At 47.2% G+C, this 13380-nt stretch overlaps 1 protein-coding gene across 1 annotated transcript in view; it reads right to left on the bottom strand.

The window, feature by feature from the left end:
• Nucleotides 1-13380, bottom strand: part of LOC137382574 (tricarboxylate transport protein B, mitochondrial) — an 80853-nt gene that overhangs the window by 15158 nt on the left and 52315 nt on the right. Inside the window, exons 4-6 of the mRNA XM_068054679.1 lie at nt 8261-8399; nt 6494-6578; nt 1476-1580 (exon numbers count right to left, since the gene is read on the bottom strand). Of these exons, the coding sequence (XP_067910780.1) occupies nt 1476-1580; nt 6494-6578; nt 8261-8399 (329 nt within the window). The remainder of the gene's footprint in view (nt 1-1475; nt 1581-6493; nt 6579-8260; nt 8400-13380) is intronic.

The following is a 13380-nucleotide window of genomic DNA, read 5'->3' as shown; positions in this document are numbered from 1 at the left end:
AAGGGAATGGCTACAATGCCCAGCTCAACAGGAGAAGACTCCCTTCTTTCTGTGCAAGTGAGACTGGCTCAGCCTCCCGGGTGGGACTGTCTCCCCAGCAGCCTGGAAACGGGTGCGCTTGAGCAGCTGATCACCAGTTCATGGAGAGCTCCCCAGTGCCACTTACCATGCAACAGGCCAACAGTTGGGTTGCCAACCCTCCAGGAATGCCCTGGAGCCTCCAGCAAATGAAGATTAAAATAAAAAGGTTATCTAGTCATTATCTTGTGGGAGGTTGCTGTGCACAAATCCTTGGAGAAAAGTCATTGAGGCATTAAAAATAAACTTAATCTATTAATTTTCCTTCTAGGCTTTAGTTCACTGGTTATAAAAATATCAGTGATGGCGGGGGGGGGGGGGGAAAGAAAAGGCTCTTTGATTGACAGTCAAGAACCATCCAATTGGAAAGTCCTTACTTTCAGCTTTCCAATCAGGCGAAGGGAAGGCGGTGCTTCCCGAGGACAGAAATGCCGGGCAACCAATGGCAGGAGAGTGTGGGGTGCTTGGAGGTGGGTGGTCATGTGATGAAACCTCCAGGAATACACCCTAACTAGAGTTGGCAACCCTATCCACCAAGGGAAGAACAAGGTGTTACAAAAATACAGATATCATTAGCCTAGTTGTTTTCCTGAAGAGATTATGCACAGTTATATTAATAAGGGACTTGTATGCATATCAGTGACCCTGAGTGCAGCAGCTATAGTTGCTGGATTATTTGAACATAGCAGTGAGTACAAGGAGGGGGGGTGTCTTAATCTCAATTCATTGTGTCCTGAAAATACTGGTTGCAGCCAGTGTTCCCCCTAAGTTTTCTTTGTTGTGTGCAGCCTGTTTATTGCACAGCGCGATGCACTCACGGTTGCATGTCCGCGCACCCGCACAGCTTAGTGGGAAGGTTGGTTGCGGCCATTCCCACTGCATTCCCTGGTCCCTGTATGGTCCATTAATTCAGCACAGCTGAAGGGGTGTCGGCTGGACTACGATATATTAGAGTCACAGGGTGTAGTCATTGAGTTTCAGGCAGTTCTATTGGCCAGCACTGTGCACAGAGCGATAGGAAGGTAGCACAGAAACAGGCCATTCGGCCCAACTGCTCTGTGCTGGCATTTATGCTCCGCACAAGCCTTCTCCCACCCTACTTCATCTAACCCCATCAACATATCCTTCTATTCCGCTCTCCCTCATGTGTTTGTCCAGCTTCCCCTTAAAAGCATCTGAACCATTCGTTTCAACCTTTCCCTGTGGTAGCGAGTTCCACATTCTCACCACTCCCTGGGTAACAAAGTTTCTCCTGAATTCCTATCGGTTTTGCGAAGTAAGCAGGATTACGTTTGACTACCAGTTAAGTCATAGTCAGTATAAATATTAATAATGTAACTCTGCCATCGCTGTGTTCACACTCCTCGCGCTACAAACTGAGCACCAGTGTTCTATACCTTTGTACCAGTTCTTCAGCGAGGTCATGACAAAGAATCGGATGGCCTGGTTCGATCCTTGCTTCAGAATGGTGGCCGTCAATCCCTGATACGTTCCTTTCACTCCTGCAGTAGTGCAGAAAGCACAGAAAGACAGGGATTTATCCATACACATTACAGTCGCACTATTCTCTCCACTGCAGGGGGAAATCGAGGGTCCAGCTCATGTAACCTGCCATTCCCTTCTCCCTGGCCCCCTTCCACCCCCTGTAAGGCATCTAGTAGAATGCATGAATGCACCCCGTTCCCAATGTTACGACTGAGGCTGGAGGATTACACTGCCTTTTCTAGTTCCACTTCGCCACAGGTCACAACATATATTTAAATGTTTACCCAGTTACCAATTCAGTAGAGTAGACTCTACTCTTTATCCTAGAATAAAGTACACCAACCAGATTTCATTAATAAACAACAAAATTATCAGTTTATTATAAAACAAGACTTATCCAGTAATGAAGCTGAACATTAACACACAGACTGAAATATGAAAGTTCCTTTTTAAATCCCCACACACTGGAAAAAAAATAAAGAAATTCTCTCTGCAGAGGTCTTTTACAAAAAGAAGAAATACTTTGGCCAAATACTTGCTAATTCTTGAAGAAAAAAAACGAGGCGTGGAAGGATGTCAGTTGTCCCTTTTGGTCTGGTGTCCGGGTATACGGAGACGGGTCACTGGGATCTTTTCAGAAGCAGTTTGTGCTGGAGCTGTCGAAAAATAGTCTGGTAGGCTTTCTAGGAGAAATGTGGCATCAGGGGTTTCAGTTATCACACTCTGGATTCGCAGGGTTTTTTCAAAGAGGTAGAGAAAGGGGAGCGGTCACACTGGATTTCGCTGGGTCTCTTAGAGAGGTGCAGGAAGGATGAGCCGGGGGTTTCACTTCAGCAGGCTACAAAACCAACTGCTTTTCAACACTGTCCACACCCCAACTGAACCAAAACAATATCTCAGAAGCTAAACCAATTCCTGACGCTCATAAATCTTGACATGTCACTTCTCCGTAAACATGTCCTTCAAGTCACCAAGGTTTCTGTTGTTTATTTATCTTAAGGCATGTGATATCCAGTAAAGGTTGTCTCCAAACAGAACAGGCTGGATTTTAAAGGGTTTCCAACGCCGGGGACAGTGGCGGGGGGGGGAAGGCATGATGATCGCAACGGATGAGGTCCGCTACCGACCCCGACACGTCCTATCCCAATCTCAACGGAGGCCTCGTGGCAGCCCCCCACCACCCCCACCCCCCCCGGCCGCTCAGCGACAGGACCACAATTTCCATATTTAAATAAATTACCTTACCTGAATTATTGAAGGGCCCATCGCCTCTTTATTTGCCGCACCGATCTTTATTCAGGCGGCTGGCAATGCCGCGCCTTCGAATCCCCGAATCTTCAAATTGGGGAAACGAGGTACGACACCTGTGGGGAGGGGGGGGGAGGAGGTGATTTTCTCAGTGCGGGAGGAGGGGGAGCAGGGTCAAACACTTCGGAATGGGTGGGCGGGTAAAGGACAAAGGTTCTGAACTTTGTCGGGGGACGGGGGAAAAGGTCATATTATCATGGTAGATATTTCAGGGGGCAAAGGGCAGGAATGATGTGTAATGCCATTGGGGGCGTGGGAGAGGGCATGGAGAGACCTTTCTATTCATTTTTAAAAACTGTACAATAACTGGCCCTTTAAAAATTGCTCTTGTCATTTCGGGCTCTAAGCCCTTTAAAAATGGTGCCTGCACATTGGTGGCGGACGCCGTTGCCGGGGATGAGGCAACCGCCTCAGACATGCAAATGAGCTGCCGAATTTGGAATCACGGCAGCTCCGCTCCGTGCGTGCAGGCCGCAAACCTTTCCGCCCGTACTTTTAAAACGCGGCCCAACATCTCAAGTGTCCTTTCAGTGAACTTTCAACAACAGAACAAAGTCTATGAAATCTTCAGCCTTCCAAAATGAATCCACTGTAAATACAGTCCTCAAAAAAATATTTAATAAAAACTGGAAGCACTTTCATAACACCAAGTGGAACTCCACAGACGTCAGTCTTGTGCCCTGCGTTATCGGGTTCAGCTGGGCTTGCCAGCTATTGCTTGGCATGTCCATGGATGGGTAAGATAGGGACAGAAAACCTGCCTTGTCCTCTCTGACCTCCTCCTGCCTAACCCCAAAGCAGCAGAGACCAGAGATCAGGCAACAGGGGCAGTGGGAGAGAATCCAGTGCAAGCTAGGAGGAATGGAATTAAATCAGACCGTTTGTTGCTGGCTGTGTTATATATATTTTCTCTCTGGCAAACCATTCACTCGCAAACAATCTCGCTCGATCAAGTTTATAGAGGCTGGAAACCATTTTTATCTCATTTTAAAACCCAGGTGGACTTAACAGCATGACAGTAATTTTCTCTTCGAGTTAAACCTTTCTGGAATTTTCTGGGGGCAGTGCGCGAATGATTGAATAAAGGGGACAATGTTTCTGTGTCGCAGCCAAGATCAGGCAGCCAGAGCCAAAATCTGTTGTGCAACTTAAGGACGTTAACAGGTTAAAGCCAGAGACTGGGTCAGAGAGTCTGAAACAGAATTTTACTGATTAGCATCGTTGAAGCCAGGCAGAATTACTGTCATTATTCCATTCACCACTGGAGGGAGCCAGTGATACAATACTGACGGAACACATTCCTGGAAACCAAGGATTCCCGAATTCAGGAAAAAACCCACACAGAATGTGGTCTGCAAAAGCCTCACTTGCACATCTGGATCAGCTTCCACTCGAATTACTCCAACTCTACACATTGTGCAGGAATGTATCAAATGAAAACCTAGAATCATAAAATGGTTGCAGCACCGAAGGAGGCCATTCGGCCTGTCGAGCTCATGCTGGCTCTTTACAAAAGCAACTCAGCTAGTCCCATTCCCCCGCTCTTTCCCTCTAGCCCTACAAATTGTTTCTATTCAGCTAATTATCCAATTCTCTTTTGAAAGCCATGATTGAATCTGCCTCCACCACATTCTCAGGCCGTGCATTCCAGATCCTAATCACTCGCTGCGTCAAATAGTTTTTCCTCATGTTGCCTTTGGTTCTTTTGCCAATCGCCTTAAATTAGTGTCCCTCTGGCTCTTGACCCTCCTGCCAATGGGAACAGTTTCTCCCTATTTACTCTGTCCACCCCCTCATGATTTTGAACACCTCTATCGAATCTCCTCTCAACCTTCTCTTCTCTATGGAAAACAACCCCAGCTTCTCCAATCTATCCACGTAACTGAAGTCCCTCATCCCTGCAACCATTCTCATTAATCTTTTCTGCATTGAACCATTCATTGATTAGAGAGGTTTATCGCTCTGTTCAGTGTTAGGACACAATGGCCTAGATATTAATGGGGTGGGTTACTTGGGTGGGTGAGGGAGGTGCTATTCGGGTTTCCCCATTTGGTCACAGAATGTGTCCTTTCTCCCCAACAGGTTCCCCGACAGGAAGTCAGCCTGACTGACCTGCTTGTATTCCAGTCGAGTGGGGAGCATCCCGGAGCAGGCCTCAGGACCGGGGAGGCCCAAATTCCAGCCTCGTAGCTCTGTAGGATTGGGGTCAAATTGGGGGTCGGGTGGGGATCCTGGGGTGGGGTTGGGGGCAGAGCATTCCTGCTCCTCCTGGCCCACAAGCAGTGCTGTAAAGACACATCCTGCCGAAGCAGGCCTCACCTCCTGCTGCTGGATCTCCCGAGGCCCGGGAAACTCAAGCCGGCCACAGTTAAACCTGTTGAGCTGGTTATATCAGAGGCTCCCAGCCTCAATAACATTCAAATTGCCAACCCGCCTCCTGGGAGCAGATAGACTGCCCAGCTCCTTCCCCTCCCTCCATTAAACCTGGAAGTGGGCGGGCTGGAGGCAGGTGTGAGATTTTTAAAATTTTAACCCCTGATCAGATCGTCCATTTTTTGGGGGTTAAAATGGAAGTGACGCTGTTCTCTCAGCAAACTCGGAAGTAGTATTATCCCACAGCATGCACTGGGAATGGCTCACCAATCTGCTTTTCCTCTTTTCTGGTTACCCGGTCTGGCCACATATGTGAGTCACTCAGCTCTATATAGCCGTGTGAGACGGGCAAGAACTGCTGGCCTGGCCACATACCGAGAATGAAACAAACCAACTCACCAGCAGTGGCAGACCTGGGTTTCAATGGCCACTAAGCAGTCTGGATATCTGCTGACAGAATGATTAAGCAAGAGGGCGGGAAGGAGACAAAGGACAACCAGCAGCCTCTTTTATGGTCAGCGCTCTTGCCAGAGAGCCTGGTGCGGGCCTGAACAGAGCCTGGCAGATTATAACCCGGCACTAATCCGCAGTAGGTCAGGCTGGAGCAACAAACACTTTGAAACATCTCCACAAGAAAGCGGCCCCACCCCCTCGCCGTGCTTCAAGATACCTTCAGTCGAGGCAGAACTTTGTAAAGACAGTTAACAAGAAGGAAAACAGTATCTTGCATTTACCCTTCACCCTCAGCAGTTTTGTTTTGATGCCAAGCTGAACTGGGAATGATGGCATAGCAGTTATATTACTGGATAACGAACTCAGAGACCTGGCTGAATGAGCTAGAGACAAGAGTTCAAATCCCACCACACCAGCTAGGGAATCAAATTCAGCTAATTAAATACATCTGAAATAAAAAAGCTAGTATCAGAAATGGTGATTATGAAACTCCCAGGTTGTTGTTAAAAAAAAACAGCTGTTTCATTCATGTTTCTCTAGAGAAGGAAACCTGCCATCTTTACCCGATCTACAGGTGAACTCCAGATCCACACCAATATGGCTGACACGTGACTGCACTCTGAAATAGCCAGTAAGCCACTCAGTTGTATTCAAGAACATGGCTCACCATCTCAAGGGCAGTCAGGGATGGGCAGTAAATGCTGGTGACAGCCCCATCCCAAGAATAAATAAAATATTTCCCCTTTTAAAGGGAGCGCCGGGATGCACAGAGGAGTCAGTTCTCTGAAGGACTCACCTTGCTCACGGACTATCTCTCGGACCCCGTGGAAGAATCCTCGGTACTTTGGTTTCGCAGAGCACTGGTCATGGATGAACTTCACCTGGAAATAAAAGGAAGGGCACTTCCTGTTAGGAGCACCTCGGATTTGGCAACTGCCTGGCCCAATCAATGGGCTTTGAAAATAAAAGCTCAACTAAACTCAGCTTGGGGCAGATGACACAAAAATAGGTAGGAAAGTATGTTGTGAAGCATTCCATTCGCCTTCTTTATTTCTTGCTGTACCTGCATACTAACTTTTTGTGACTCCTGCACTAGAACACCTAGATCCCTCCGCACTTCGGAATTCTGCAGTCGTTCTCCAGGAAGAGGACATAAGGAGGTTGCAGACCGATTTAGATAGGTTGAGTGAGTGGGCAAAAACCTGGCAGATGGAGTATAATGTGGGAAAATGTGAAGTTGTTCACTTTGTCAGGAAGAATAAAAAAGCAGAGTATTACTTAAACGGAGAATGACTGCAGAATTCCGAGGTGCAGAGGGATTTAGGTGTTCTAGTGCATGTGTCACAAAAAGTTAGTACAAATATGAAAACAACAGTGGGCAGGCACGTGGTAAGAAAAATGAATGCTGTAACAAACTAAAACAAAATAAAAAGAAAAAAGTTTTAGTTTGTGCTTTGGACCGGGGCTGTTCATTATTCTGTCCATTAACACCCTCTCTGCACTAACGCTTTGTCTTTCAACACACCATTAACACACCATTGACCTTCTGCTCAGTTATTCTCTGTGACCTTGTCCTATCAACAACTTTACTTTTGTTATTTTTTTGCCCCACCCCCGCTTTATTTGCTTAAAACCTTTGCCAGTTCTGATGAATGGTCACTGACCTGAAACATTAACACTGCTTCTCTCTCCATAGATGCTGCCAGACCTGCTGAGTATTTCCGGCACTGTCTTGTTTTTATACAACAACAACTTACATTTATATAGCGCCTTTAACTTAGCAAAATGCCGCAAGGCACAGAAGCGTTATCAGACAAAATATGACACTGAGCCTCATAAGGTGTTATTAGGACAACTGACCAAAAACTTGGTCAAACAGATTTAATTAGAGTCGTAAAGGAGGAGAGAGAGGTGGAGGTGGAGAGGTTTCGCGAGGGAATTCCAGAGCTTAGGGCCTCGGCAGCTGAAGGCACGGTTGCCAGGAGTGGAGCGATGAAAATCAGGGATGTTTGATGGGCAGAATTGGAGCAGCCCAGAGATCTCGGAGGTTTGGAAGCAGATCTGCAGAGTGTCTATTTTAACAGCAGCAGGCCTCACAGCTGAATCCAGTGCAGTCTGCAGGCAGACACAATGCAGCAGGAGGTCGCTGCAGAGCACTCAAGAAGGAGTCTATGCTCCGTCTCTCACCCAGACACCTTGAGGTCCATCACAGCCCCTGAACCCATGCTGTGGCCTCATCACCTCCCCCCACTCCGCCATCTCTACTCCAGTCCACACACTAACATGATTGACTCTGAACAACCCCACTCGCTAGTATCCAGAGGAATTAGGGAAGGGCAATAAAATCCTGGGCCTTGCCAGCGACGTCCTCATCCCGAGACTGAATGAATGACTCACTCGCTAGGCTCAGTTATGCGGGATAGTGGTGGCGGAGGTGTGACGGAGTCGGGAAGGAGGGTGGAAGGAAAAGTCAATGACACTGAAGGTAAGTTTATGGTTTTCTTCCTTGTCGAAAGCGTTTCTCGCTTTTTGCAAGTGAATGAGTGAAGATGAACTGAATTACCTTAATCGTCTCCATTGGGCACACAACTAACACAGCCTCGAAGACACCAGCTCCCAGGCCACACAAGAGACTTTGCTGGCTGCTTAGCTTTCCCTGCGCATCTCGCATCTGATTACTCAGGAACTCAAAGGTCCCGAACCTGAGTGAGAGAACAGGTGAGGTTCAACAACAACAACAACAACACCTTGCATTTGTGTAGAGCCTTTAACGCGATAAAACGTCCCAAGGCGCTTCACAGGAGCGTAATCAAACAAAATATGACACTAAGCCTCACAAGGAGTTATTAGGACAGGTCAAGGAGGTAGGTTTTAAGGAGGAGAGGGAGAGGCAGAGAGGTTTAGGGGGGGAATTCAAGAGCTTAGGGTCCAAACAGCTGAAGGCATGGCTGCCAAAGGTGGTGCAATGGAAATTGGAAATGTTAGAGAGGCCAGAATTGGAGGAGCTCAGAGATCCCGGAAGGTTGTAGGTCTGGAGGAGGTTACTGGGATTGTAGGGACCACTATTCTGGTTACACCAGTTGGGCAGACCTCCTAGGGAGCAGTCAAGATCGCATGGGGTGGTGGGGGACAGGCTACTGATTTTTAGGTTACACTAATGCACCAGAGAAAGAGAGAAGGAGCAAGCCAAAAACAAGAGTCAGTGTCAGCTGTGGTTCAGTGGGTAGCTCACTTTCCTTGAGTTAGAGGGTTGTGAGTTCAAACCCCCCTCCAGAGACTGTTAGTGTGTAACTCTTGGCTAGCAGTACTGAGGGAGTGCTGCACTGTCAGCGGTGCAGTCTTTTGGATGAGATGTTAAATCGAGGCTCCCTCAGATGGATGTAAATGATCCCACGGCACCATTCAAAGAAGAGCAGGGGAGTTCTCTATCCCTCAACCAACATCACTGAAAACAGCTAATCTGCTCATTATTACTTTCCTGTCGGTGTTTCACTTTCTCTCTCTCTCTCTCTCTCTACCCATGCACAAACTGGCTGCTGTGTTTACAAATGATTACACTTCAGAAAAAGTAATTCATTGGCTGTAGAGTGCTTGGGAAAACCCTGAGGCTGTGAAAGGCACTATATAAATACTAGTCTTCTCTTTCTTAAATAGACAAGACAGCAAGGGCCAAATAGATCAGGAGACAGCAAACAGCCCACTGCTTGCATTTATCCAGCATCTTTAACATGGAGATTCCGCGATGTAATCAGGTGAAGTTATGAGCTGATAGTGTTATTGTCTAACTGGGCTTAAAATAGAGAAACAACCTCTGTGAAAAATACTTGGGTACAACTTTCTTCTCCAAGGAGTGCAATTTCTGATCTGCCAGCAGGGGTCAGTCAAGGGTTACAGTCAGTGTGTGCGAGTGTAAATCCTTGTCAATGGCAGTAGGGGGCGCAAGATTAACCAGCAATGATTGGTACAGACATGTAGTGCGTCAGCCAATCATCAGTCACATGTTCCATCCTGATCAGATGAGACTGTAGCCTCTGTGGCAGGAACTGTGTTAAATGTCCACCAGGCTGATAAAAACACAGAGAAACTTGTGGCTGACTTAATTGACAATACAATGATGTCATTGATGGAGCCAATCCAACGCCACTGTGTAAACTCTTTTAACAGCTACTGACGTGGCAAAGCAAAACACTCACTCGCTCCAGCAGTCACTGTCTCTGTCTGTCCTTCGCTCACATTCTCTCTATCTCTGTCTGTCTTTTACTCTCTCTCTATCCCTGTCTGCCTTTCACTCACACTCTCTCTCTCTATTGCTCGGTCTTTCACTCTCTCTATCCCTGTCTTTCACTCACACTCTCTCTCTCTATTGCTCGGTCTTTCACTCTCTCTATCCCTGTCTTTCACTCACACTCTCTCCCTATTGCTCTGTCTTTCACTCGCTCTATCGCTCTCTTTCACCCTCTCTATCCCTGTCTGCCTTTCACTCACACTCTCTCTCTCTCTATTGCTCAGTCTTTCACTCTCTCTATCCCTGTCTTTCACTCACACTCTCTCTCTCTATTGCTCAGTCTTTCACTCTCTCTATCCCTGTCTTTCACTCACTCTCTCTCTCTATTGCTCTGTCTTTCACTCGCTCTATCGCTCTCTTTCACCCTCTCTATCCCTGTCTGCCTTTCACTCACACTCTCTCTCTCTATTGCTCTGTCTTTCACTCTCTCTATCCCTGCCTTTCACTCACACTCTCTCTTTCTATTGCTCGGTCTTTCACTCTCTCTATCTCTGCCTTTCACTCACACTCTCTCTCTCTCTATTGCTCAGTCTTTCACTCTCTCTATCCCTGTCTTTCACTCACACTCTCTCTCTCTATTGCTCAGTCTTTCACTCTCTCTATCCCTGTCTTTCACTCACACTCTCTCTCTATTGCTCTGTCTTTCACTCGCTCTATCGCTCTCTTTCACCCTCTCTATCCCTGTCTGCCTTTCACTCACACTCTCTCTCTCTATTGCTCTGTCTTTCACTCTCTCTATCCCTACCTTTCACTCACACTCTCTCTTTCTATTGCTCGGTCTTTCACTCTCTCTATCTCTGTCTCTCTTTCACTCTCTCTCTGTCCTGATCTTTCTCACTCTGTCTACCAGTCTTTTTGTCTCTGTCTCTTTCTCTATCTATCCCTCTGCCCCTGTCTCTCTTTCTCTTTCCCTCTCTATTCTCCCCTCTCTCTCTCTCTCTGTCCTGATTTTTCTCTCCCTCTCTCTGGCTCACCACCACATTCTCTCGGGATGGGCAGTGAATGCTGGGCCGTGCCAGAGTCACTCGCAGCCTGTGAATGAATGAAAAGAAAATTTGATTTCCTGGTTGTTCTGGAAAATGTGCTTGCAGCCTCTCCCCTACCCAACCCTCTCCACAGCAGACTCACAGACTGGGTTGTGACAGTTACAATAAGGAAGGTGGATTTCACAGTGTAAACACTGGAGAGCTAGTTGAGGGCAGTCTGCCAGAATCCCAATCGAAGAGGCACCCAAACGAAAGTAACTTTTCACTTTTCTTCATACTGGTTCCCTCACAATTCCTGTGAAAAATGACAATCTGAGCCTAAGCTCTGGACTTTCCTCCCTGACTCTCTCTGCCTCTCTACCTCTCTTTCCACCTTTAAGACGCTGCTTAAAATCTACCTCTTTGACCGAGCTTTTGGTCACCTGTCCTAACGTCTCCTTATGTGACTCAGTGTTGGCTTTTTGTCTGATAATACTCCTGTAAGGTGCCTTGGGATGTTTTACTATGTTAGAGGTGCTATATAAATACAAGTTGTTGTTGTTGATGCTAAGTATCAAATAGGATATCATTTTCGCTACTGACTTAAAAAATTTGGCCTTGAAACAGTTTCTTAAAAAAAGACATTTAACATTTTTTCAGGAAAGCGTCTTGTGATTCAAGGATTAATGTGTAATTTGGAGACAGACTAAACAGGTTGTTCATATTTCTAGTCGCTATGGCTAACTGCCACTCCTCATTGGCTGTGTGTGAAACAGTGCGGAGATTTCCAACAATGTGATAAGATGCTACAGGAATAAGGATCTCTCTTTCCTCTGCCAAGAACTTCTCACTAACCTCATTGCGTCTGAGTCACTGAACACACATTGTTACATGGGGAGGTTCACCAAGGCTCTGCATGTTTGTCAGTGTCCAGCAGGCTGGTAGGGACTCGGTGGTCAGCAGGGAGCAGTGCAAGTGCAGCCACAGTGAGTACACACAGAGTGGTAGACACACACAGTGCCCAAGGTTCAGATCGTCACCTCAACCCATACCTCAAACCCTCTGCCTCAGCCAAACTTCCTGTTTGTGTTTTTTATATAGAATTTTACAGCACCAATAGGGCCAATGAGCCTCCTCCCACTCCCTCTTCATCTCACCCTATCAGTAAAACCATTCTCCCTCATGTGTTCATCCAGCATCCCTTTAAATGCAACTAAGCTACCCTTGTCCAGTGAGTTCCACATTGTAAACCTCTCTGGATAAAAAGGTGTTCCTTATCAGATTTATTAATGGCTATCTTATACTCTATGGTCTCCCCCACATAAGGTAACAGAGGGTGTAACATTCAGTAAACTGGGCAATTTCTTCAAGCTCCCTTCCCAGTCACACACCATAGTGACTTGGAACGATATCGCCGTTCCTTCATTGTTGCTGGGTCAAAATCCTGCAACTTCCTCCCTAACAGCACTATCTACACCACAAGGACTGCAGCGGTTCAAGAAGGCAGCTCACCACCACCTTGTCGAGGGGCCCCTGCTGCTCGTGTATCTGGATTGGACTTGGCTCTGATAACAACACTGCAACTACCCCACCCCCAGAGTCCAACAGCTACAACAACAACTTGTTAATTGGGTGATTAATTGTATTCAGGTGGTGAACAGTAACTGGGGATTCACCTGAGCCCTTATATATAGGAGCAGACTGAAACTGTGGCTGTTGAATTGGAAGTGCACCATTTGTGATGTGTATGAAGACGAGACTCCAGTTCTATCCTTCATTGCCCGGCTACCGGAATTGCAATCGAGAGGCAGAGCGGTTTGGAGAGCGAATTCCAGACTTTAGGGCCTTGGCAGCTGAAGGTGCAGAGAGGTGGTGCAATTAAAATCTGGGAATTTTTAAAAATTATTCGTTCATGGGATGTGGGTGCCTCTGGCCAGGCCAGCATTTATTGCCCATCCCTAATCGCCCTCAAGGAGGTTGGGGGTGGGGGTGGAGGAGGGAGCCGGGAAAAATAGAAAGGAAAACATCAAGCCGGCTCCCGGCATCGGTCCACCTCCATGCGCTTTTCCCAGCGTTGACAGCAACCTACCCGGCAGCAGCAGGATGGTGGTTAAGGAGCCAACTAGCTCTTATTTTACAACATCAATGCAATATTCAGCAGGTCACGCGGGCCCCTCGCTGTGTCTACAACCCACCCCCCCCAGCAAGTGAGGAGGCGGCTGCACAGTGGGAGCTGGAGACTGACGGTGTTTTTCCTGCTGGTAACCTTTAAATGGCAAAGCTGCTGCTGTCATCCCACATCACAGCCTTGTCACTGAGGGGCGGAATTCCTGGATGTCTCTGGTCATCATGAGCCCAATGAGGTCTTGGCCTCTCCCCTGTCACTGATGGCAGCTCCATTGCTTCCCTCCTGTTCCTGCTGCTTGGGACTTA

Source organism: Heterodontus francisci, chromosome 23 (assembly GCF_036365525.1).
Source record: "Heterodontus francisci isolate sHetFra1 chromosome 23, sHetFra1.hap1, whole genome shotgun sequence".
Classification (NCBI taxonomy): domain Eukaryota; kingdom Metazoa; phylum Chordata; class Chondrichthyes; order Heterodontiformes; family Heterodontidae; genus Heterodontus; species Heterodontus francisci.
This window is presented reverse-complemented; position numbering and strand designations above follow the sequence as displayed.